Below are 26922 nucleotides of genomic sequence, written 5' to 3'. Positions count from 1 at the left end.
CTCTATGGCAGACACGGGCTACAAGTGCACAAGCAATGTGAAAACTGCATGTCTCAGACGACCAGTCAGAAGGTAGTGAAAAGAAAGGAAAAGTCCAATCACCTGACTGTTAACAAGCCGCCTGGTTAGCTTTCCTCCAGATTCCTTAACAATGCGGTCAATCTGCTCCTGCTCTCTTTCTAAGTTACTGCTCTTAGATTTATCTTCAAGCATATCTTTGTCTTTCCTGAAAACACACATTAATACTAAGTAAAAAAAAATAATAAGGTGAAAACATTAAAATGAGTTCCAAATAGGGGTACAACTCAAAGGGTGACAATGGCACTACAATCACCAACTATGGCTTTGTTCCTTAGGGGCCTGCCGAGGGCCTGTGCCACACTCGAAGTAAAGCAAACCCGACACCCTGGTTACTTCCCTCCTTTCGGTATCTGGTGCTATTTGTCTTAAACATTTTTCTCAATACAGTCATCACACAAATGGATTCTACCTCAAACGTATTTTGAAAGCAGAGAGACATGGAATTTTCTTTTCAAAGCCTGATTTTTAAAACTTAAAATGAAATACATTTAAATTGTACAAATCTTAAAAACAGAACAAAAATATGTCACAAGTTTACTTTCTCTGCACTGCAACCGCAGAAATCCCAAGCCGCTCCCTAGAGCCCTCTTCCAGCAAGGACGGTGAGGTGCGAGGCATGAGGGCCGCTGGCGAGAGGTGAGAGCGGGTGCACGCACGTGCGTCTGGCCACGCCGGCTACTGCTGGGAGGTACTGGTCCCGCCAGGCGATGTCTGGTGGACAGCACGCACCTCAGCAACAGCCCATCTGCTTAGGAATGGCTTTAACTACAGGTAAGCTGAATCACTGTCTATGGAATGAGGTAACGAATACAAATTTTTTCTTAGAGTTCTATTTAAATAAGTTCACTGACAGTGAGTCCCTAAAGATAATTTCTTGATTTTAAAACTACTTTCATAAGAATATACATTCAGAACCATTGTTCTGAACTGTGTTTAAACGATTCCATATAGTGCCTTTATGAGAAGAGGAGGGTATCACATCACCAAAATGGACTTTCATGCCACAACCAACCAACCACGGGCGGACCAGGACTTGGATTTCCCAAGGCAGGCACCGAATTAGTATTTTTCCCCCTTCCTAGGCTGAAAAAGACAGCTTAGCTTCAATATCCCGAAGGCTCTTTACTTTTTGTTTTCCTTGCTGGGACCCTTGAAGGCTCGGGTTTCAGGGTCTCCGGAGTCTTCCCTTTCTCTCGGCCAGGAGCCGCTGTCCTCCCCACTCTGAGACTGGTCGGTTCTATCCTTCTGCTTTCGACTTTTTTGCAAGTCTGCCATGAATTCTATGCTTTGCTTCAGGCTCTGAATTCTCTCCTAAAAATATTCAAGAACATTCTCATTGTATGTTTGCCATTGATTTTTAAAGTAATGCATTTCTTTCTCACAATGTGAGTTCGCACTTAAAAGGGAAGAAAAGCAATTAAATATAATTATAACAAGAGAAATGTTTGGTGACCAGAATACAGTCTATTCCTTCAATTCAGATCATTTAATTTCCAACATAAGAGAGTGCTTTGCAACCTGACTACATCATCAAAACGTTCAGAGAAAGTATGAATAAATACTAGTAAGTATTCTTTGCAGTACTAAATTTAAAAAGCAGAATTTAATTTAATAGCACGTTAAAATTTTAGATTTCACAGAATGGCTTATCTTGTGAAACTTAAGAATTATCAGGTAATTCAAAAGCTAGATGATGTGAACATGTTAAGAACCCTTATACTTTGGTATCCTAGGATAATCACTGATGACTCTGGCATTTTACTCCGTGTGAAAACAACACGCTTCAAGGAGAATGAAAGGTTGCTAGTGTAGTTTCTTTCCCAGAAAGCATAATGTTCTTCTAACCAAAGAAGCCTTGTTTATATTTTGTGAAACATGTACTTAATTTTCCACTGCATTGATATGCTGTGAAATTTTCTTTGTGGTTAAGGGCTTGAGGTTTCTGGAGGCACGTTTGTTTCTAGCGACTACTCTTGCCTTCCAACTGAGCACTGTCCCTGGATAAAATATGGACTGCAGTCTCCTTAGGGCTGCATGGCAACGGCAGGGAAGATTTTTGCAGAGTAATAGAAACTAAGAACTGGAGAAGACCAGAGGTCATTTGAATAAGAACAATGTAGCCCAGAAATGCTACATGACTCACCTAAGGTCAAGAACCAGTGATGAAGTCCAGGCCTCTAGTGTCTCCTAAGGGGCTTTGGCTCATCACACTCTGCTATATTAGTAGTGCAGAATATGAGAGCCTCAAGAACATGGACTATTTAAAAATTTTTTTAAATGTTTGTTTATTTTTGAGAGAGAGAAAGACACAGAGTGTGAGCGGGGGAGGGGCAGAGAGAGAGGGAGACACAGAATCTGAAGCAGGGTCTAGGCTCTGAGCCATCAGCACAGAGTCCGACGCGGGGCTTGAACTCACGAACCGTGAGATTGTGACCTAAGCTGAAGTCGGACGCTTAACCAACTGAGCCACCCAGGTGTCCCTGGACTAGCTATCTTTACTGAACTTTTATCTTAAAGTAACCTTAAAACTATTAAAGTAATATATTTCATTGTAGACAAAGATTTAGGTAGAGGAGAAAAAAAAAAACCTTGTTAATTTATCATTATTCCAGTATTTCTCTAAGCATTACACATATCAACAGATTGGCATTACACTGAATATTTGGTAACATGCATTTTCTTCATTAAGAAATTACAAGCATGTGACCTCCATATCATTAAGTATTCTTTAAAGTGTTTTCAGTAACTATATATATATATATATTACTTTATCTTAGGTACCATGGTCTTACTAATATCCCGCTATCAGACATTTAGATTATCTCCAAGTTTCCACTATTACAAATAGAAGTCTCATGAACATCACTGTAAATAAATCTCTCCAAGAAGATCTCTTTAGGATAAATGCCTAGATGTGATACTGTATGTAACTATACTTAAAAAATTCCTAGAAGTGAAAACACTAGGTCAACAAGAATGAGTATTTTTAAGGCTTTTGATATTTACTGCCAAACTGCTTTCCAGAATAGTTTTATTAATATACATTATATTACATGTTAGTGTATACATTATATATACACGTCAGTGATTGACAATTTCTCTGAATCCTTACCAAATTTAACAGTATTTAAAGTAATTTGCCAGTTTGAGTTTTAAAAATGTCTATTTTAATACATACTTAAAAAAATATTAGTATGATTGTCTCTGTAACTTTTTATTGGCCATTTGTGTTTTCCCTTGTGTATATCATTTAGGTAATTTCTCACCCATCTCTCTCTAGTATCTAAATCAGAGTCTGGCGCACTGTTAAGTGTTCAGATCATGAAGCTCTCACTTATCTTTTTATTTCCATTCTTGGATTTTATAAAGAGGAGAACCTACATCAAAAACATTTTGGAATTCTAAAAAACATAACATGCACAGGGGCACCTGGGTGGCTCAGTCAGTTGAGAATCTGACTTCGGCTCAGGTCATGATCTCGCGGTCTGTGAGTTTGAGCCCCGCATCAGGCTCTGTGCTGACCGCTCAGAGCCTGGAGCCTGCTTTGGATTCTGTGTCTCCCTTTCCCTCTGCCCCTCCCCCGCTCATGCTCTGTCTCTCACTCTCTGTCAAAAATAAATAAACATTAAAAACAATTAAAAAAAAACCCAGAACATGCACAGAATTAAAAGAATTAGAGAAATTTTCTAAATTTCAACACAAATCACTGGAAAAAGTTGAATTTAATTTTCCTTTGAAAGTAGTCTTTTTTAAAAATAATTAAGATGTCTCCCAATCAGCATACTAATCACTTTAACAATATTAAATGACTAAAAGGGCTTGATTCTTTGCCATTAATGACAGCTAACCCTTGGTGCTTTCCCACGTCAGGCATGATTCTAGGAGTGAAGTACTAGGCTGAGAAAGGTAACACTGTCTCCTGAGGTCACTCAGCATCTCGAAGGCACAGCCAGGCCCTGAACCTTGATTCTATTACTTTGTTTGTGCTAGCACGCAGCATGCTAGTATTTATCTAGGAGAGCAAACAAATTATTCTACACGTGTCCTTTATAAAAATGTCTACTACTAAAAAATAAATAAGTAAAAAGGTCTACTAATAGTCACTATTTGTGTGTAAATGAAAAAAAAATGATAAATGACTGTACAATCTTTACACTGAACATTCAAAACCAATGATCTTTTAAAAGACATCAATCATAGGGGCGCCTGGGTGGCGCAGTCGCTTAAGCGTCCGACTTCAGCCAGGTCACGATCTCGCGGTCCGTGAGTTCGAGCCCCGCGTCAGGCTCTGGGCTGATGGCTCGAAGCCTGGAGCCTGTTTCCGATTCTGTGTCTCCCTCTCTCTCTGCCCCTCCCCCGTTCATGCTCTGTCTCTCTCTGTCCCAAAAATAAATAAACGTTGAAAAAAAAAAATTATAAAAAGACATCAATCATAGACGGGTGTACTGGGCTCTCTTGGGAGCACTGCTGTTACAAGAGTTAACTCAGGTCTAAATTTAAATGTTTAAAAATCACTGTTGTAAGGATCCCTCCCACTTAGGGTGGAGAGGACAGTCAACAGGAAACTATAACACAGGATGGGTAGGGCTCCTCAACAGGAAGAGATCTGAAAAAAGGAAGACAACAGAGAGAGAAAAGGGAAAGTGGAGAAGAATGTTTATTTTCTGTGCTTCCAGCCATCCCATCCCCAGGAAAATTCAAGAGACAGTGGACTCTTTTGCATGTTATATTAACTACATTATCTGAAGAAAAGAAAATAATGGGAAATGAAAGTTGATAAATTTACTTGGAATACTGCAAATTCAACTTTCTCCTAAAACTTCAATATCCAGTTTTGGAGTAACTAACGACTGCACTTGCAGGATGCACTTTTACTTCAAGTGTAGTAATGAGCATTTGCAGATTTTTAAATCTGGAATATGGCTTCATTCTGGATTCTGAACCTTCCTGCAAAGAGGGGTAAACAGATTTTGCCAAAGATGTGTAACTGGCTTACATTACAGGGTCTTAAGTCTTTAGGAAAGGGTAGGAACTGATGCTGTCTGCACAAGAATAACTGTCAATCCAAATGTTTTTCTTTCCCCAGTTAAACGGATCCAAGAAATCTTTTAGGGCCAAGCACACAGACACTCAGATATCTGCACACCATGACAATTCTTTCAACGTGAAAGTGTGATACAGATGATCACTACAACAACTGGAAAGCCATGTGCGGCTACACGTGACTCATTCCTACTATCCTATAACTCTCCTGAGTCTGGGCCCAAGCTCTTAATTCTGATTTCCTTCTCATTCTTCCTGTCTTATACCCACTCGTTTCCTTCTTCGCAAAATCCCTCTCCTGTCTTGCTCTCCTTTCTCGTAGTCTCCTCCCAATTCTAGCTCTTATGGAGTTGGCACCCTAATGCTAGCAATCATCTTGGGAGATCACTCTTGAAACCTTCTTCTCCACACACGAGAACACTGGAGGCCCAGCGTGGTTAATGCCTTGCCTGAGGTCCACAAGTTCAAAGAACTCCAACGTCCTGCCATGGTAAGGTGCCAGGATCATTTCTGTTAGTTTCCCACCCTACTCAGAGCTGAGTAAAACCTCAAAGAACACGACTTATCTTGTGAGCTCTCCTTTTCTCCCAGCAGGTGCACAGCAATCACCTCAATTTACCCCAAGGCTTTTCCTCAAACCGTAGCTCTGAGGCATCCCGTGTCATTTTCTGCCACTAACCTGTTTTGAACACACGGTCATGTTTATGTGCTCTCATGAAGCTTGATGATGAAGTAAGTGTCTGTGCATGTGCACATGTTCCTCCCACCTCAACACCTTATTATGTAGCAGTTGTGGTCTTTCAAGGGACAGTGCTCCTGTGGGGAGGTGGCAACCAGCAAGTTACTGCTCGTTGAAATTTTGTTTCTTTCTACTGCAAGGAGTTCCTGTGCCTCACCAAAGCATCAGGGTCCATCTGTACAAAGGGAAGTAGACAGCTTTTCTCCTAAAAGCTCTCATAATTCATCTAATCAATCTTACCCTGGAATTCAGGGTGATGTTTCTTTCATAGCAAATATAAATCTATCTGGTGACTACCAATTCAATAGCCTCTAAAATAAATAATTAGTAGTGAATGCCAGTATTTATTTGCATCAATTCCAAATGAGAACTTTCCTGCTTTAATTTTCTTCTTTATGTGAAAACTTTTTCCCTTTAGTATTTCCTACTTTAATAAAATCTGCCTGTAAAACTAGTACTGTACTGGACTGGATCTCTATCAACTCTAACCAAAAAACAAAGGTATATAGATTTTATGTTATTATTTATGACAAAGAATTTCCTTTACCTGGCTGAGAATTTTCATCCCTGAGTGCAATAGCTTCTTTGCAGCTTTATAATAAATGGTCTCGGGTTTGTTGTAAATCATAGCATTAGTACACATTAGTTTGAAGTTATCCTGGAGAGAGAATATTAAGAAGAAAAATGCATTTAAAACAAAACAAAGCATCCTCCTGTCTGTTTGAAATCATATAGGCCTTTGAAAAATTAAAAAAGATAAAACCAACAAAAAACCTTTCTTTCACTCTTTACAACATTAGTAACAATTTACTAAGTTTTAAGATTCACTAACAAATACTGCTAAATTAATTTAAATATTATACATTTCTTTCTAAATTCTTAGACATTTTGTAATTAATTACATGAACCTTTAGATCCCAAGATGAAATTTTTATTTATTTATTTATTTTAGAAAAAGGGAGCAAGTGAGTGAACATGAGAGCCAAGGAGTGGGGCAGAAAGAGAGTCTTAAGCAGGCCTCACGCTCTGTGCAGCACCTGATGAGGGCCTTGATCCCACAGCCCTAGGATCATGACCTGAGCCCAAATCAAGAGTTGGATGCTCAACCGACTGAACCACCCAGGTGGCCCCCAAGATGAAATTTTTAAATGGGTTTCTTCACTATAATCTAACTACACAGAAAAAGAATTAGAAGAAAATACTTCCATTTAATAGAATAATCTTAACTGAGTTCATGTAATTAAAAAATACTACTCTTAGTTTTAAAACAAACATCATAAGTTTCCGTTTATGAATTAAATAATTTCAAATCCTGATGAAAACTGGGACAGGGCTAAATTATCACAGTATTTCTTAGAAATTCAAATTAACTGATCAAAAACACTAACACATTTACACTAATGTTAATATTTGGGTACTATCGTAAGCTAAACATAACTTGCAGAATGCTGCAAAACCATGCCGATGTGCCACAAACCATACAATCTCTAGGAGTCGAAACATGTAACTAGAATAGCCAAATTATCAAAACTGTACTTTTGGGTTAAATTTCAAAGTACCTACATGTGCTGGAGAGCTCAATTCCACTGCATGTTTTCATGGTCAAGTAATTTTTTACTTTGTATAAATGTGACAGTGATTATACCAAGGCCTTACTGAGTTAAAATGGTAAAAACCCAACAAAAAAGAATCCCTCTAAACAAACTCTCTTCCTCTAAATTCAAACCAAATATTCAAATATCACTATTTAATAACTAGTGATGACAGCTTAGAATACTTACAGGGGATAAAAACAGGTAGATTTAGTATTATTTGAAAGCATGTGAGAAGATAGACTCAAGGGTCCCAAGAAATTTGGTGTTAAATTTAAACTGGATTTAAATTGGATCCTCAGTGTCTGGCCAAGTCTCTTATCAGTTCAGAATTTTGCTACATCCCAGATCTTTAAGAATGTGATGAAAGCCATGGATCCATTCCTCAAGCATATATATGCACACCAAGTTGAACACTAAATTGTTCATGTCATTTTAGTAGGTTCCCCTTAAAGGCTTATCTGTGGCTTCTATCTGGGGGACCCCAGGTTAAGGACCCTTGTTACAGATAGTAGGAAAAACTTCTATTCCATTAAGAATCATTAAATATAGGGAGTGCCTGGGTGGTAAGCACCCGACTTTGGCTCTGGTCATGATCTCACAGCTCATGGATTCAAGCCCCACATTGGGCTCTGTGCTGACAGCTCGGAGCCTGAGGCCTGCTTTGGATTCTGTGTCTCCCTCTCTCTCTGTTCCTCCCCTGCTTGTGCTCTGTCTCTTTCTCAAAAATAAATAAACATTAAAAAAACAAAGAATTACTAAATATATATTTTGGGAAACAAGGCGAATGAGGGAGGACATCAGATGGCTATTACTTATACTAAATGACCACTGGGCCTATAACTGGCAAGAGAGTACTGGATCTAATAAGGCATTTGTAGATTCCATGATCTTAAGTGTCATGTGCTAGGCTTTACTGGACTTCGGGGTAATGGCACTTGGTCATTCAAAAAGCTGAATGACCTTTCTGCATACTTTCCATATAATTACAAAAAAAATAAAAAACCCAACTTGAACAGCCTAATGAGCTGAATAAGCTAATTAATATTACATTGGACTACTGGATTTTTCCCCAAAAGAAAACATACTCATGTAGAAAACTCTAAAACGTTGAAAATATTAGTTCATTCCACTTATGACAAGTCTTAATCATTTGTGCAAAAACACTTAGGGGGCCCATTTCTATGGTCTCCTGTCATCGTAAGAGCAAGATCAGAAGAAAACTATTCACAAAAAGAAAAAAAAAAACCTGTGAAATTTTTTCCCATTAAGCAATAAGAAGGTCAGAAATATGCTGAAATAAACTGTTCTAGTTTAATTTTCACCAGATGAAAAGTTGGGAAACTTCCATTTCTCTGAACGTAATTCAGTTTTTTCAGAGTAAGTGGAATGTTATCTATGTAGTCAAATGGATAGCGAAGATAGAATTAAATGCTGGTTTTATTCATAAATCTCAACTGATACGTGGATGAAAAAAGGAAAAGGTAAAGATGATCTGTAACTGACTAGAGTCTAGTATTTAGGTCAGGTGAATACTACAACATTCATGCAGAAAAAATAAAGGCAAAATAGATATTATCTAAACCAGTTCAGTTTGTGGTGGTCTGACACAGAAAATTTCAAAAACCACGTGGTTCCTTTTGAGGATCAAAATGAAAAATTTACCATTGAAATCAACATATGCCAAGGCTATTTAAAGATGGAAAACACTCCCATTGTAACATGAGACACACACATCATCCTGGTGGCTTATAGCTTCTTTATTTTTATTTTTTTAAGTTTATTTACATATTTCGAGAGTGAGCAAGTGAAGAGCAGAGAGGGAAAGAAGAAAAGAGAGAGAGAATCCCAAGCAGGCTCCTTGCTGTCAGCACAGAGACTGATGTGGGGCTTGAACCCACGAACCATGAGATCATGACCCGAGACAAAATCAAGAGTCGGAAGCTTACCAACTGAATCATCCAGGCGCCCCTTCACTTTTAAAGTTTTTAATCTCCTTCTTCTCTTTTGAAGAAAATATGCTCAATAAGTCTAGCCAAACTGAACTCAGAAAGCAACTGACTTTCATCAAACTAGAACATGTAATTAAACTTTTGTTGACTATTTTCTGGACAGGCCAACTTATCCTCTATTTGAGAGACATGACTAGAAACAGAAAAGGAAACTACTCTGCCACAAATTTAAGTATCAATTTTATCTGCACTAGTCTGAATTTAAAAATCAGATACTTTTTCATTTTAAAGGTTGAGAATATATATTGTAGAACATATGAAATTCAAAATTTTTCTAAAAATGTCCCAAAATAATAAAAGATAGCAGATGGCTTAGTTTGCCTGGTTGCCTATCAACAAGCTCTGAGACAAAAAAATACAAAGATTTTGGATATTAAAATAAACTTAATTCTCTGCAAAATAAAAGGTCAATTAGAAAGTTTCCTAATACCAAACATGTAGATTTCTACCAAGATTTTGTACATACAGTATCCAAGACTCTCAATTGAACAGACATGTTACTTTGTATCCTAAGTTTGTCTATTTTCCAATCACGACATAAATAACTACAGTTACCTTCAGTTCTTCTATGGACTGGTAATCATTGTTCTTAATCTTTTCTTTCATGGTGCTAAAATCCATTGGATGCTTAATGATCATGGAGTAGCCGGGAGCAATAAAATCAGTCACAGGAAATGAAAAGAAAGCACTTGGGTCTTTTCTGTGAAGATACGCAAAGAGCAATCTTACTTCTATTATGAACAAATCTACTGGTCTAGGAGAAGTCACAGGAAAACTTTCAGATGTAAAAAGAATGTGTAGTATGCTAACATACCTCTCACTGAAAAGTGAAAGAATGATTTCAAAGACTAACAACTAATAACAAGGTGAAGATGTTTTACATACTAGTTGTACCTTTAAGACAGAGAATCTTTTAAGATATACATATCTAATTAGTTGGTAGCACCTCCCACATAGGGAAAAATGAAACAAAATAAAAAATCCAGACTAACTGACCAGTGTCTTGGCCTCTGGGACGTAAACCCTATGTACTTTTATCAACCATAGGGGAAAAGGCAGAAATAGTAACTATAAATGCACATCTGCAATCTTCCATGCTGATTTATAACTATAAGCTTGGACTCTTGGGGGGCCACAGGATTAATACATCTATGTAAAATATGTATATTTTCTTAATCAATGGATCCAACTTCTATTTCATCTACAGGGGAGAACTCAAAAACCTGATACTAAAAAGGTCCTCAAATTACCCCCAAACTTAAGAACCAGTGCTTTCTATCACAGGTTTTCAATTCTGGCTGTGCATCAGAACCAATAGAGGAGCCTTAAAAAAAAAAAATTCTAGTTGGGGGGTAGGGAGGGGAGGAGGAGGCTCAGCCTAGACCCACGACAGAATCTTTTGGGAAGGAGGGCTGGTGCAGACATTGGTACTTGTATGATTGACTATTCCTATTAGTGTTGGAATATTTGGCATTGGTAACTCCAGTAGTGACAGGGTTGAGAACCACTGCTCTACAATTAGGTCATTAGACTGATTTTTTTTCCTCTGGCAATTTGGCATACCAAAGTTTTCATACTGCAAATAATTATATTAATAAAAATGGTTTAAAAAATAATAAAAGCAGCAACTTTTAATATGTATTTACTACATGCAGACCCATTGATAAGTACTTGATTTATTTTATATGTAATCTTTATAAAAGCCACACAGGTGGTGGTATCCTCAGTTAGAAATGAGAAAACTAAGGCTCAGAGGGCAAATCATTTGTTCTAGATCATAAATGTGATAAAAGATAGAGTTGGAATATAACCTTAGATATTTGTTCTTCTCTAGCAGGATGCCTAAGCAATGAGATTAAAAAATAAAGAATGAGCAAAAATACTCAGTCTGGAACTGCTACATACAACTGTGTGCTGTCCACAGTAGTTACTATGAATAACAACACTAATCATCTCTGGAGGACCTCTTCAGAGCAAATTACCTACACCCCCTAAAACCAGTCATTTTAATATGGTCCTAATCAATTACATTATTTACCAGCATTTGCGCTGAGTCTTAAGGATAACAGATCTCTACAGAATATTCAAAAAATGCGGCTCTGGGTTCTAATTCCCAAAGTGTTCTGAGAAATGTGAATATCCTTGGACTAAGAGAGACCTTGTTAAGTAGATTTCTTTTAAGAAATCTACTTAAAAGATTTCATTAGCCTACATCCTGATCATGTCATAAGAAGAAAAATTTAAAAGGCAGCCCCAACACTTCATAGTCGAGCATTCCAATAGAGTTGGAATACCTATTCATATTTTTGGGACAAACAGTGAATGACTTATTCAAGTGTATTTGTAACACCAAAAAGGGAGTGAGGCCACTAACTTCTGATCTTAACTGCAAAGCTGAACAGGTGTTGAATACAGATAGCACTAGAGGCTTTCACTTACAAAATGATTTATAATATGTTCTGGGGTTGACACAGAAGTATAACAGAGTGAGAAGAAAATTCAGTATTAGAATGCATGGCCTATACCCACGAATCCTCTGCAAATAATATAAATGTCTTTGGGTTGAAAACTCAAATTCTGAGTAAAGAAAAGTAGCAAAAATAAGTATTTTAATGAAGACTGAGTTATTCTTTTCCTCTTTAAGAACTTAACATTGGTTTAATCTAGATACTGAATTTTTTAGAACAAAATTTTGCATTTAAGAGAGGGCCACAAATCCTACTTAGTTTCTTCTCCCAGACTTAATAATTGTTGAATATTCACAGCATGATAAGCATTAAACAAATATACAGAAGGTATTTTTATTTATTAGCAAAGTGAAAATATCTGTATTATTTATTCCTGGTTTAAAGCTTCAACATCAGAAGTTAGTTTAAAGAGAAATTTGCCATTAAGAATATTATGTAACACTCTTCAGGTTGCCAGTTAAAACAAACCAAAGGAGAACATTTAAAAGTCAGCTTCTTAAAGTACTTTCTATTGCCAGGCAAAATATTTATCATCCACTTTAAAATCAAGTACATTTGGATTTAGGCCACAAAAATGTGGCTTTAAATAATCAAAAATAGAGAAGTGGTTTGGATCCTATATTTCTCATTTTAATTTCCAAGTTAAAAAATGTTGGAAAGAACATTTACCTCTGTAATTGTCTCATCAGTTGATTCAAAGCTTCTTGAAGGGGTGTCTGTTCTACTTCTAAAGTAAAGGAGAAAGGAAAAGAGTGTTTTCAAAAGGAAGATTCTAAAGAGTATTGTTTAGCTGATTTCTTTCCATATGACTTACCTCATACTCATCATTAAATGTCTCATACAGAAATTTCATTTATCTTACAAATATATTGAAGTACTAGAGTATCAATTCAAAATGGAAGCTACTTTAAAGCTCTTATGCAGTGACAGAAAATAGAAAACTTAAAAAAAAAAAAATTCAATTATACAGCTTTTAATCTTAAAAGCTAAAACCCAGTCACCTTCCCGGGCTACAACCCTTAAAATAATTTCAGCTTCCTCATTCAAGTAAGTTAATTCAGACTTATTCCAACCTTCTTGTTTGGCTAAAGAGCTTGTGAGAGGCTTCTCAGGAGGCAAGTCTAATCTTACAGGGGCCTGGCACTGGAGATCTTTCTCTGTCTCATTCTCCACACGGTCCCGATCTCGCTTCTTTTTATCCTCCTAAATGGAACAAAGGGAAACAATTTAGAAATACTTCAGAATTAATACCTTTAAAACAAATAATTTCAGTGAAAACAAAAACAAGACACTACTTAAAAGAAAACAGATTTCTAATAATGAAATCTTAATGTATTTTATTGCCATCTACTGGAAAAGGAGAGAATAACAGCTCCTGGGGGGGGGGGGTGGGTAGTGCTTCTATATCCCAGAAATAATCAATTAGAAAAATAATACTATTCACAAAAGAAAACATACCTAGGAATAAATTTAATAAAAGATGTCCAATACCTTTTAGGAAAAATTATGAAACATTACTGAGAGGTCACTGTGGAAGACCTGAATAAAGGAGATATACCATGTTCATGAATTGATAGTCAATTCTCTCTCAAGTAATCTACAAATACAATGTTATGACGGGGCGCCTGGGTGGCTCAGTCAGTTAAGCGACTGACTCTTAATTTTGGCTCAGGTCATGATCTCAGAGTTCGTGGGATCAGGTTCTGCAATGGGCTCTGCACTGACAGTGCAAAGCCTGCCTGGGATTCTCCCTCTCCCTCTCTCTCTCTGCCCCTCCCCTGCCTGTGCACTCACTCTCTCTCTCTCAACATTTAAAAATAAATAAAATGTTATGTCAATCAAAATTGTAAGACAGAATTTCATGAAATTTGACAAGCCAATCATATAATTTATCTTGAAGAGTGAATCATCAAGAATAATCCACAGTTTTGAAAAAAGTCACAATAAGATGTGTTTGACCAGATAGTATTTGTAATACTAACTGGGGCAAACAGACCAATCTGCAGATTGCAGAGTACAGAAACAGACTCGTGCACATAGACAAGTCTTGGTATATCAGGGGTGGCATTATAAATCAAGGACAAAAGGGCAGTGCTGGCACAACTGGTTATCTACATGAAAAAGAAAATAAAATTAGATCTCTACCTCATATTGTACACAAAAGGAAATTCCACACAGATTAAAGACTTAAATGTACAAAGCAAAGCTTTAAAATTTCAGATAAAAGTAAAGGATCTTTATGACCCAAGAGTAGAGAAGATTAGCTATCGACTGACATAAAGTACTTGAAACACAGAAAACTCAAGAGTATTAACAAAAACTGTGCAAAGAGCATTTATTCAGGTAAAAAGGCAGATAACCCAATAGAAAATGAGTAAAGGATATCACAGGTAATTCCCAGAAACCTGAAATATCAAAAAACATGCCAACTAACTCAAGCTGCCTAGAACTCTGGGGATTATAAATGTTTGAAACTACAAGGCATTTCCTAGCTCTCCATGTGACAAAAAATAAAATGCCTGAAAATGTCAAGTTTTGATGAAAACAGAGAAATAGGGCTCTCACACCTTGCAGATGGGTAGGTAAATAAGCACAACCATTAGGAGAACAATTAACAATATTTTAAGGCTGAAGATGCCTTTACCCTACTTCTCAGCTTTTCTACTCCTGGGCATATACCCTAGAGAAACTTCTCTACATGGAAGGCAGGTATAAGAATATTTACTGCCACATTCTGAAATAGTAAAAAATTATGAACAATCCAATGCCTACTAAAAGGAAAATGGATTGATAAATTATGACATTTACACAGCAGGTAAAATTTATAAGCTAAAGTTACACTGTATCAAGATGTAGAGTGTTCAGAACTATAATTTCTAGAGATAAAAGTTGAGAATACTGTTACAATACTGGTTTTGTAGTTTGAAAATGTGTAAGTGTATATTATTTACAGATGTATGTGGAAGTGGTAAAATTACAAAAACAAGTATGCAACTGATACACAGGACACTCACAATAATGGTGGTCTCCAGGGCAGAGAGAGAGGAGACAGAGGGAGAGGAATGGGATTCTGGAAGAATACACAGAAAGCTTCATCTGTATCTATATTCTAATTTTTCTTTTTCTTTCTTTCTTTCTTTCTTTCTTTCTTTCTTTCTTTCTTTCTTTTCTTTCTCTCTCTTCCTCTTTCCCTTTCTTTCTCTCTCCCTTTCTTTTTCTTTCTTTTCTTTCTCTTTCCCTCTGTCTTCTTTCTCTCTTTCTTTTTCTTTCTTCTTTCTTTCTTTCTTTTTTTTTCTTTCTTTCTTTCTTTCTTTCTTTCTTTCTTTCTTTCTTTCTCCTTTTCTTTCTTTCAATATTTATTTGGAGAGAAAGACAGAGCAGGCGAACAGGGGAAGGCAGAGAGAGGGGGAGGGAGAATGCCAAGCAGGCCCTGTGCTGTCAGCAGGGCTCCATTCCATGGCCCTGGGATCATGACCTGAGCCAAAATCAAGAGTCAGATGCTCAACCGACTGTGCCACCCAGGTGCCCCTATTTCTTTACAAAAACAAACAAAAAGCCAAAGCCAAAAACCAAAAAATCAAGTAAAAGGTAAAAAAAAAAGCTAAAGCTGGATGGTTGGTATCCAGGTGCTAGTTTTATTATTGTGTTTTCTTTTTTTTAAAATTAAATTTTTACTAAAATTGTCTAAAAATGTCTATTTTATGCCTTTGAGAATCAAGCTTCTCAATAGGATCTTATCGACTCCAAAACTATTTTCTTGGCTTATGTCCTAATTTATTGTCCTAGTATCCAGAGCAGTGGTTCTCAAAGTGTGCTCCCTGACCAGCACCATCAGCATTATCTGGGAAGTTGCTAGAAGTGCAAATTCTGAGTGCCCATTATGGATCTCAAGCTTCAGTGTACAGCAGAATCATCTGAAGGTCTTATTAAAACACTAACGTCTTGGCCCTGTTTCCGGGATTACCCATCCGGTAGGTCTAAGGTAGAGCCTATGAGTCTGCATTAATAACAAGTTTCCAGGCCTTGTGGGTGTTGCTGCTATAGGAATCACACTTTCAGGATCACTGATACAGAGCTTCTATTCTCAGGGTCCAAAGCATCTAATATAGAATATATGACTGGTTTCAAGGCTCCAGAGAAAAACGCTATATAAACTGTACTCATAGTGCTCTTGATCTCAGTTATCATCAAGTTGATTGGTGTCTATTTTTATGACTTCATGCCGTACTCTAGAGCAGCAAATTTTGATTCTGGAAAGTTTTGTGGGTTTTTTGCCATCAATCAGAACAACTGGCATCAATCTTTTGTAGGCTGGAAAATTTCCTTCTGTTCAATGGAAAAAGACCCCCTAGAGACACAGATTCCTTCCTATGAAATGTAAATTGTGAAGTGAGGACAGCTGCAAGGCAATAAGCACTCTCCTAGGTGGAAAGAACCAGGGCTATAGTGCCAGGAATCTAGAGCAGGAGTTGGCAAACTTTTTTTGGTAGATGGCCAGATAGCATATAATTTAGCTTTGTGGTCCTAAGGTCCCAACTACTAACCTTTGCTGTTGTGGCGTGAAAGCAGCCCTACCCAATACATAAATGAATGGGTGTGGCCGTATTCCAACAAAACTTTATTTATAAACCCAGGTGCACTGGCCATGGTTTGCTGACCCATGGTCTATGGGCTCAAGTTCTAGCCCCAGCCTCATCCTTAACACACAGTGACCTTCTTAAGCAATTCACTTATTCTCATCAGGCCTCTCATCACCCACAAGATAGAGATTTAACTGTTGATTTTATCTATCTTAGAATCAATGGAATGGTGAAATGAGGTCAAGAAATAGAAAAGTTGTGGGGCGCCTGGGTGGCGCAGTCGGTTAAGCGTCCGACTTCAGCCAGGTCACGATCTCGCGGTCCGTGAGTTCGAGCCCCGTGTCAGGCTCTGGGCTGATGGTTCAGAGCCTGGAGCCTGTTTCCGATTCTGTGTCTCCCTCTCTCTCTGCCCCTCGCCCGTTCATGCTCTGTCTCTCTCTGTCCCAAAAATAAAATAAACGTTGAAAAAAAAAAATTTTTTTAAAAAAATAAAAAAAAGAAATAGAAAAGTTGAAAAAGTACCAAAGGATGGGACTACCTGGTCACTTTATCCTGTCAGCCTGGTCTACGTTAACCACCTTAATATTCAGAATGGCAAGAGAATATGACCTTCTGGGCTACAGTCCCAAAGAGAAAAAGAATACAAAAACCTATACTTGGAAAGCACCCTAAACTGCATGGATATTCAGTAACATGTTACTGCCAGACTAGGAATTAGGAGACCTGCCTTCTAGTTTACCAGAATGTGACCCTGAACAAGTTATCCCATTCACTCACTCAGTTTCACCCACAAAACAAGAGGCTTTGACCTCTACACTTCTCTCTCCACTTAAAATTCTGATTCCAACCTTCTAATTTTCTTCATGATTCAGAACATAGTTAAAGAATCTTACTGAGAACGTCCCTTATTAAAGTCACACAGATATGTAAAACCAAAAGTTAATACAGTTATGCTTAATAGTTAACGCATTTTCCCAATTACATATAGAAAACGACACAAAGATACTGGAGCCATTTAACTTTAGGTAGCCAAGGAAGAAGGGTTTACAGTTATAGTTTATAAATAGGCTCAGATTCTGGCTTTGCCACTTATTTGCCATGAAATTATGGATAAACTATATAATTTGGGGGACTAATTTTCTTATCTTTGCAATACAATACATACCTCAGAAGATTGTTCTGAGGATGAAATAAGACAGTATGTGAAATTTCAGCGAAGCACTTGCCCATATTGTACTCATTCATTCATGCATTCAATAAAAAAATAAGGTTCTACTGTATAGATAAACACTGGTGTATAACACACACACACAGCCCTGCCCTTAGGAAGCTGACAGTGTAACAGCAGAGACACACATTAAACAACTCATTAAAAAGACCCAAACAGAATCCATGGAGAGAATAACTGTTGGGTGAATCTAATTTAGACTGGACAAGTGTGGGAAGACTTCTACGAGGAAGTAACATCTGAGCTGAGATCTGAAGGACAGAATTTAGCCAGGCTGGGGGTGGAGGTGGGTGGGTGGAAACAGCATTCCAGGCAGAGGAACTATCCTGTGCGCAAGAAGGTCCAGGCAGGAGAGAGGAACAGCGGCTATTTCTGTAACTACAAACACACTGTACTTAATTTCAGACTCTAATTTATTCACAACTCAATGGCAAGTTATTAATTTGTGAATGACACTTCTGAAGCAAATCTTTGCTCATATTATTAATATTATAACACTCATTGCACTATAAACACATCTGCCTCTTCACTAGAGTTCCTTGTGGGCAGGGTCCCGTGTCATTTTTAGTGCTGTACCTCCAAGCTCAACAATGCCTTATGCGTAATACTTGCAGAATTAATTAATTACAGGAGGCAGCATGGAATGGGAATGTGAAAGCACACAAATTAACAGCTGAAGTCCTTAGTGATAAGTACTGTCTTTCAGCTACTTTTGGAAGGGATACAGATACAGATACAGAGATTTCTAGCTATACTCAAATAATGCTTCCAATCCGCAAAACAATTTTAGAATTTAACAGGTGATTTTGAATTTAATTGAAAAATCAGTCTTACTACCTCAAAGTGACACCTCATTTTTGGCCTTAGATTGAAGACAGCATGTGCTGCCTATTTAGTCTGTACCTCTGATGCCTTCCCCCGGCTCCCCAAGGGAAAACAAGAAACAATTTCCCCTGGACTCCCAGAACATACCTTTATTCATACCTCTACTAGAATTTACCAGGCCATGAAGTTTAGCTCTCCTTTCACATCTGATTCCCCAGCTCAACTCTGAGCTCCTCCTGTAGGGCAGGAACTGTATTTTATTTACCTTCGTCATTTGAGTCTAATAACAGAGTCTGGCATGTAAGAGGTGCCTGGTAAATGTCTGTTGAGTAAATAAATGAATAAACAGCCTTTCCATCAGAGGAGCAACACCACTCTTACACTCATAACAGTCTTTCTTTCTCTAGAGGTGCCTGGCTGACTCATCTGGAAGAGCGTGTGACTCGTGATCTTGGGGTTGTGGGTTTGTGCCCCATTTCGGGTGCAGAGATTACTATAAATAAGCAGGGGCATGTAGGTGGCTCATTTGGAAGCACATTTGACTCGATCTCAGGATCATGAGTTCAAGCCCCACGCTGGGTGTGGAGCCTACTTAAACAAACAAACAAACAAACAAACTTTAGGGGCACCAGGCTGGCTCAGTTGGAAGAGCATGTGACTCGTTATAGGAGTTGTAAGTTTAAGCCCCACAATGGGTACAGAAATTACTAAAAAAAAATAAATAATAATAAACTTTTTTTTTTTTTTTTAAAGAGGACAACCTCCAAAGGAAACCAGAGTGGGAGGATTTTCTGCTGGGAGATCCTGGCTTTGGCAGATGTCATACCAAACAAATCAATGAGTTGTGTTTTGACAGAATTTCCATTTTGCTTAATGATTACAGTCATCCATTTTTTTCTCTCTAGTTATGAGCTACCTCATCCTCTATGCCTTAGTTAACTCAGCAATAAAATGAGATACTAACAGCACCTACTCCACAGAGCTATTTGTAAGAATTAAAATAGTAAATGTAAAGAACTCAGAACTGTGCCTGGCATACAGTAAACGCTCGAATGTTAATTTTTTTTTTTTTTTTGGTTGTTGTTTTTTTATTTTGAGACAGAGAGAGAGAGAGAGAGGGCGGGCATGTGCACATGCAAGCAGGGAAGGGCAGAGAGAGAGAAAGAAAGAGAAAAAGAGATTGAGAATCCCAAGTGGACTCTGCACTGTCAGCACAGAGCCCAATGTGGGGCTTGAACTCATGGACTGTGAAACCATGACCTGAGCCGAGGCTGGATGCTTAACCGAGCCACACAGGTGCCCCATGATTCCTTACCTGTAATCGTACAAGATGAAAAGAATATCCCTATATTACAATGATAGCTCAGAGTACATACTTTATCCCATTGCTTGAACATGTAGTGTAACATCATTATATTCTGATTTTTCAAGACCAGCTCAAATGCAACCGCCTAAGCAAAATCTTCTGTGATTCCCCCCACCCAGCCCCAGGGACTCTCAAGAGACTGAGAACTAGAACGCCCCCTCTGTTAAGGGCACTGATGTTAATTTTCCATGTACTGTGAAGGGTGTGGAGGTCAGTGTCCACTTTAACAACTCTTTCACACTACAGACCTATTTAAGGGGCAGGGTTTGAGTTCCTGTTCTGGCACTGATTATGCAACTTTGAGCAAGTGACTAAGCTCTCTGAGCCTTAAGTTTTCTCATCTGTAAAAGAGAAGACAGGATGATCTGGCACTTCTACTTTTGGATATATATCCAAAAGAACTGAAAGCAAGTTCTCAAAGAGATACTTACATACTCGGGTTAACAACAGCATTATTTATAATAGCCAAGAAATAGAAGCAAACCAAAAATCCACTGACATTTAAAAATTTTTAATTTGAGAGAGAGAGCACGCAAGCGGGGGTGGTGGGGAGACAGGGAGAGGGAGGGGGAGGGAAGAGGGGGGAGGGGGAAGGGAGGGGGGAAGGGAGAGGGAGGGGGAAGGAGGGAGAGAGGGAGGGAGGGAGAGGGAGGGAGGGAGGGAGAAGGAGAAGGAGAGGGAGAGGGAGGGAGAGGGAGAGAGGGAGAGAGAGGGAGGGAGAGAGGGAGAGGGAGGGAGAGAGAGGGAGGGGGAGAGGGAGAGAGAGAGAGAGAGAGAGAGAGAGAGAGAATCTTAAGCAGGCTCCACACTCAGTGCAGAGCCCCACGACCCTGGGATCAAGACCTGAGCTGAAATCAAGGGTCAGATGCTCCACCAACTGAGCCACCCAGGCATCCCACAGAATTTTACTTATTGCCCCTCAGTTTTACTTCATTGTCCTCTCATGCTTATATTCCTAGACCAAATGATAGGAGCATTTATTCATCAGCTGTTATTTTATTTATTTAAAGTTTATCTTGAGAGAGGGAGAGACAGTGTGTGTATGCATGAGAGGGGGAAAGGCAGAGAGAGAGGGAGGGAAGGAGAATCCCAAGCAGACTCCACACTGTCAGTGAGGGGCTCATGACCTGAGCTGAAATTAAGAGTTAGATGCTTAACTGACTGAGCCAGGTGCCTTATATATTTTTTATATGATGTGGAAATTGGAAATAAAGGACTTGCAAATGTAAAGCTGAATCTTTAGGAAATACATTAAGAGTTATGCCAGCACACAAATTCTTTGCCAATCACTCAGCATTCGAATGCTCAGGGGGGAAAAACTAGCCAACACACTTTCAGAGGGGTGGTATCTAGATCATGGCCTGATTAAAACAAAGGGATGTTGTACTCGTAATGTTCTGGCTGGTATTAAATGCCACTGTGCTACACAGAGAAATACTATCGATCGTAACTGCTTGGCCATTTTAAACTAATATAACCAGGGCCTTTCCTACTCAAGAGAAGAAACTCATTTAACTCCAACACTTTTGAAAAATTATAGGGTTTTATGTTGTAAGTGTGTGTGCTTCCCCCAAACTTTACCTTTCCCTTTTCTTCCCTAAGTAACAGATTCCTGATCTTATTAGGGTACAAAGCCCCACCTCCTTCTCCAACTAAAAGACATTTCCCAGCCTCCCTAGCAGCTAGGGTGGCCATGTGGTTAAGTTGTAGCTGATGAAACACAAGCAGAAGTTATGTATGCCTTTCAGAAAAACGCTTTAAAATGGCAAGTTTGATCCTTTCCCTGCATCCTTCCTTCTTCCTGCCACATAGAATGGCCAGAAGAATCACCAGTCCCTTAGAACCACACATACCCCAGCCCCTTCCAGGCCCATGTCTGTTACACAGCTGCTTCTCCCCAAGAAGGGACCAGAGGCAACTGCTGTTCCTAAAATTCCCTAGGGATCCAGAACGTAGCTCAGAGAGGAGCGTCCGGAAGTCTCCCTTCCTAGACAACACTAGTAAAAGAACCCCCTCCCCCATCCCTGGTCTGACCTGCAAAGAACGGATGGCCCAAACAGCCTCTACAGAACCAATGACACCCCAGAGAATCTGGAATGTCCCATGGTCTCTGAGTCCTGGGGAAACGGGACCTTGGGCAAATTCACTTCACTTCTGAGTTTCCACATTACCTTTTATAAAACGGAAACCAACCTACTTGTCCTACAGGGTGTTATGTCCAAGTAAGACTATGGATGCAAAAGCATCTTAATTTACAAGGTAATCGAAATATAATGAGGGCTAATGACATTTCGAGCCACAGTCAAGAAAGGGCAGAGTGGCTGGAACACAGGGGGAGAATTTCAGGAACTTATCCTGAAGATATCCTTACAAAAGTATACAAAGATTTGTGTACACGAGGCTCAATGAAGCTTTATTTGTAACATTTAAATGTAGTATCAAATAAAATATGGTACATCAATATAACAAAATACTGCGCAGTTAATAAAAGGAATGAGACAATTGATAAAAGAAGAAATGAAGAACACGAGTGTATCAGCTGGCATTATGGTGCCAGAACTAGAATCAGAAGTGGTCAAAAGGGGTGACCTCAACTTCCAGTTAAATGAGATGAACAAAGTACAGACGAGATGACAGGGGATGAAAGATACCCACACATTCGGGAGATGAAAGACAAGTGTAGGAGCGTGCAGATCACAGAAAGTAAGAGACCTCCTGCATGCAGAAGTGGACAGCTAGAGAAAAGTCCAAACCTGAGAAACCTGGAAAAGCTCACACTTGGAGACATAAGGAACCAGAGTCTCCAGACAGCATACCAGCCAGAAGTGGGGAGAGATGCTGGAGTGAATGCAGAGCACTGGGTGGTAGGACCTTCAGTCCCCTTCCCTGGCTGGCCCCCAAAATACCAGCAGCCAGGTAAAATCCTTGTCCAAGAAGGGACTTTTCTCTGGAGAACAGACATTTGGGGGTTCCCCAATGAAATGATCAGGTCTTTGTTTAGTGACTCTACAGCTAGAAAACTAAATACAAAGTATTTATTCATACTTTAATTAAGTACTTTAATTAAAGTATTTATTAATCAGCCCTTTTGTGCTTCACACTGAAATACAGACTAGGAAGGCGCAACAGGTATCTAAGGGATGCTGTTAACATAAAAGGAGGAGACCAAGAAAATAAACTGAAGAACTGGAGATACAAAGCAAGGAGCAAAAGAAAACTTAAAAGGAAAAAAAAATATCCTCAGAGAAAAAAAAGAAGATACTGCACAGAAAAATAAGAACAGGGTGCTAAAGAAACAAGGACAACTAGGGGTGCCGGCGTGGCTCAGTTGGTTAGTGTTGGGACTTCAGTTCAGGTCATAATGTCACGGTTCATGAGTTCGAGCCCACACGGGGCTTGCTGCTGTCCGCGCAGAGCCCGCCTCAGATCCTCTGTTCCCCTCTCTCTCTGCCCCTCCCTCCGCTCACACTTGCTCTCTCAAAAATGAATAAACATCTATAATTTTTTAAAAAGGACAATTAAAGAACAAGATGCTTTTAAAATTCTAGGACACAATAATTCTCAATCTGGCATTCCACGCGGAGTCAAACCATCCATCTATGTGAGACTATAGGATGGCAGAATAAAGATATTCAAACACATAAGGACTTCCAAAACCTACCTCCTATGAATGGTTTCTTAGGAACTTCCTAGAGTTAAGAATCCACCAGAATAAGGGAGCAAATCAAGAAGGCACGGGATCCAGGAAAGAAGCAAAGGAGGATCCCAGAAGGCCTAGAGGACTCAACCAGACTAGACGGGGCAGGAGGGCACAGAGGGCTCCAAGATAGATGTCTCAAGAAAAGGAGAACTGTTTGACCACGTGAAAAACAGAAATCAGACGGGTTTCATAAATCTGTCAGTTTGGGAAGATTTGGTACACAAAAACCAAACAAATGAAAGCAATTAACAAGAGACCAAGTTTGGCTCCATGTTTGCTATACTTGTCACCAGGAAAAACAATTAAACACTGAATACTGATTTAACCAACAACCGTGATACATCCACGCTGGAAGAATGGAGGAAGGGAAATCGGGGGTGTGAAGCGGTATTGGACTGCTGACTTAAGTTCTCACCTTCTGTAACTTATCAGTAAAAGACGTACTGATAAGTCAGGAAATAACATAAACTACATTTAAAAAAGGACACAAGGGGCGCCTGGGTGGCGCAGTCGGTTAAGCGTCCGACTTCAGCCAGGTCACGATCTCGCGGTCCGTGAGTTCGAGCCCCGCGTCAGGCTCTGGGCTGACAGCTCAGAGCCTGGAGCCTGTTTCCGATTCTGTGTCTCCCTCTCTCTCTGCCCCTCCCCCGTTCATGCTCTGTCTCTCTCTGTCCCAAAAATAAATAAACGTTGAAAAAAAAAAAAAAGACACAAATACCCAAAGGAAAAAAACTAAAACATTTTGGAAGTAAAACTGTCCACTGGAGCAGGCGACTGCTTTTGTGTAAAAGCTCTGAAGTACTCTTGACTTTTAAAAACTATGTTCACTGGGGCACCTGGGGGGCTCAGTCAATTAAGTGTCGACTTCGGCTCAGGTCACGATCTCACGGTCTGTGGGTTCAGGCCTGGCGTCAGGCTCTGTGTTGACAGCTCAGAGCCTGGAGCCTGCTTCAGATTCTATGTCTCCCTCTCTCTCTCAAAAATAAATGAACATTAAAAAAAAAAAAAATTAAAAACTATGTTCATAAACTACTTTACAAATAAGAAAAAAACCCAGCTTGTTACCTTTTTTTTAAGTAATTTTTTTGAGTGTTTATTTTTGAGAGAGAGACAGAGACAGAGTGCAAGCGGGGAGGGGCAGAGAGCGAGGGAGACACAGAATTGGAAGCAGGCTCCAGGCTCTGAGCCCGACGTGGGGCTCGAACTCACGAGCTGCTGCCTGAGTCAGATGCCTGACTGAGACACCCAGGTGCCCTCCAACTGGTTATCTCTAGTGGGAGGGACTGTATGAGGGACCAGGGTGAGGAAAAATTTTCTCCTTTTTATTTTATTTTTTTTTAACATTTATTTATTTTTGGGACAGAGAGAGACAGAGCATGAACGGGGGAGGGGCAGAGAGAGAGGGAGACACAGAATCGGAAACAGGCTCCAGGCTCTGAGCTGTCAGCCCAGAGCCCGACGCGGGGCTCGAACTCACGGACCGCGAGATCGTGACCTGGCTGAAGTCGGACGCCCAACCGACTGCGCCACCCAGGCGCCCCAAGATGGGCAAATGCTCTTTGACGCGGCTCTGGAAAATCAGGACTCAGCTGTGAGTGTAACTAAGTATAAATAAAATCAAGAGTTGCTGAAACTCCCAACTGATTCATGTTTCTAGGCTGCCCTGCTCTTCCTCAAAACAAGACAGCCGTAAAGGCGTTTCAGCGTCTCGCCAGGCACAGAGAGAATCAAGTTAGGTTGGCAGCGGGAGGCGGGAACTCTTAAAAAGTGGCACCACCAGCAGAGCCGAAGCACCGCAGCCACGTTTACCTTTACTCGTCTCCGTTTTCTCCCCTTTTCTTCTCCTGGAACCTGCTTCTCTCCTTTCTTCCTCTTTTTCCGCTTTCTGTCCTTGTGTTTGTCATGATCGTTTTTGTCCTCGAAGAGGCTTGAGTCGTGCCCCGAGCTGCCCGTGGAGAGCTCGGTGACTTCGTTCCCTCCCACTTTGAGGACCAGCTTCAAGGGCTTCTCTACATACTCTTAAAACAAAAGGACAGAGCCTCGATTACGGGCGGGACGCGCCGGCCAGCATCCACGATGCAGAGGCACCGCGGGCAGGGGGACGGGCAGGGGGAGAAGGGGGAGCCACTGCCGGGGCGGCTTTGGGCGCGCAGTGGGCGCCCCGCGAAGCACCTGTTGACTGACGGACACTCGCCGAATGTGTGCCCCGAACGCTGCGGGCCTCTGGGGGCCGTCTCACACCTCCCAACAAGAGCCCCGCCGGGGGGGGTGGTCAGGGGTCCCGGGTTCGAATGCCGCCCCCGCCTGGGAGGGGTCTGCGCGGCCTCCCGCGGGCCGCACCCCCTTCGCGGGTCCCCGGCCTGCCCGTGGGAGATGCGGCCCCCGGCCCGCCTCTGGAGCTCGAGGGTGGTCTCGAAGGAGCGAGAACCCTCCCCCCACCACCCCCGCCACATACACACTCCCCAGAGCCGCCGCCCCCCACCGCGGCCAGCTCCTCACCCTCGTAGAGGTGTTTGTCCGACTTGTGCTTCTTGTGCTTCTTGCCCATGTCGGACCGGGCCCCGGTGCCCGCCCCCCGCGCCAGGCCCAGGCCGTGCGGCGCCGCTTCCGGTCCGGGCCAGGCGAGCGGAGGGCGGGAGCGGGGCCCGCGAGACCCCGCGCCCCGAGGCAGGGGGGCGGCGTGCGCCGGGCGGCGCGGGGCCCCTCACGAGAAGACTGCGCGCGAGACCCGGCCGGAGCCCGAGAGCGGCGGCGAGGCGGCGAGCGGCCGGCGTTGAGGCGGGAGAGAGGGTCCGCGGAGCGCGCAGGGTGCTGCTGGCTGCCCGTGGCGGCTCCTGGCGGCTGGAGGTGGCGCGGCAGCCCGCGCCCCGGGGGCGGGGCTGGGGGCGGGGGCGGGGCCGGGGGCGGGGCGGTGTCCACGGCTCGGAGTCCCCCTGCCCTCTGCTCTCTGGTCTCCCTCCCTTCCTGTCCTTTCTCTTTTTCCCTCTTTTCCCCTCTCTTCCTTCCATCTCTGTCTTTCTTCCCTCCCTCCTTTATCTCTGTTTCTCTCTCCTCTCTCTCTTCTCTCTCGCTTCCTCTCTCTTTCCCTCTTCTCCCCTCTCTTCCTCCCTTCCCTCTGTGTCTCTTCCCTTCCTCCCTTCTCTCCTTTCTCTCTCTGTCAATCTGAGATTGAGACTCAGTCTGTCTGTCGCCTCTCCCTCCCTCCCTCTCTGTCCCTCTTTCCCTTGCTCTCTCGCTGTTTTCTGTCTCACTGTCTCTGTCTCTCTCTCCCTCTCTTCCTCTGCTTCT

At 40.9% G+C, this 26922-nt stretch overlaps 1 protein-coding gene across 2 annotated transcripts in view; it reads right to left on the bottom strand.

The window, feature by feature from the left end:
* Positions 1–26447, bottom strand: part of BRD7 (bromodomain containing 7) — a 37709-nt gene extending 11262 nt beyond the window's left edge. Inside the window, exons 1-8 of one of the 2 annotated variants that reach the window (XM_047836029.1) lie at positions 26134–26447; positions 25444–25652; positions 13009–13138; positions 12605–12662; positions 10023–10167; positions 6411–6521; positions 1208–1392; positions 103–226 (exon numbers count right to left, since the gene is read on the bottom strand). In XM_047836029.1, coding sequence (XP_047691985.1) covers positions 103–226; positions 1208–1392; positions 6411–6521; positions 10023–10167; positions 12605–12662; positions 13009–13138; positions 25444–25652; positions 26134–26182 — 1011 coding nt within the window. In that variant the 5' untranslated portion in view covers positions 26183–26447. The remainder of the gene's footprint in view (positions 1–102; positions 227–1207; positions 1393–6410; positions 6522–10022; positions 10168–12604; positions 12663–13008; positions 13139–25443; positions 25653–26133) is intronic. The other variant, XM_047836030.1, reaches the window with a different exon arrangement.
* Between the last annotated feature and the right edge of the window lie 475 nt (positions 26448–26922).

Source organism: Prionailurus viverrinus, chromosome E2 (genome assembly GCF_022837055.1).
Source record: "Prionailurus viverrinus isolate Anna chromosome E2, UM_Priviv_1.0, whole genome shotgun sequence".
In the NCBI taxonomy this organism is placed as follows: Eukaryota; Metazoa; Chordata; class Mammalia; order Carnivora; family Felidae; genus Prionailurus; species Prionailurus viverrinus.
The sequence above is the reverse complement of the archived record's forward strand: the minus strand, read 5'-3'. Positions and strand labels throughout refer to the sequence as shown.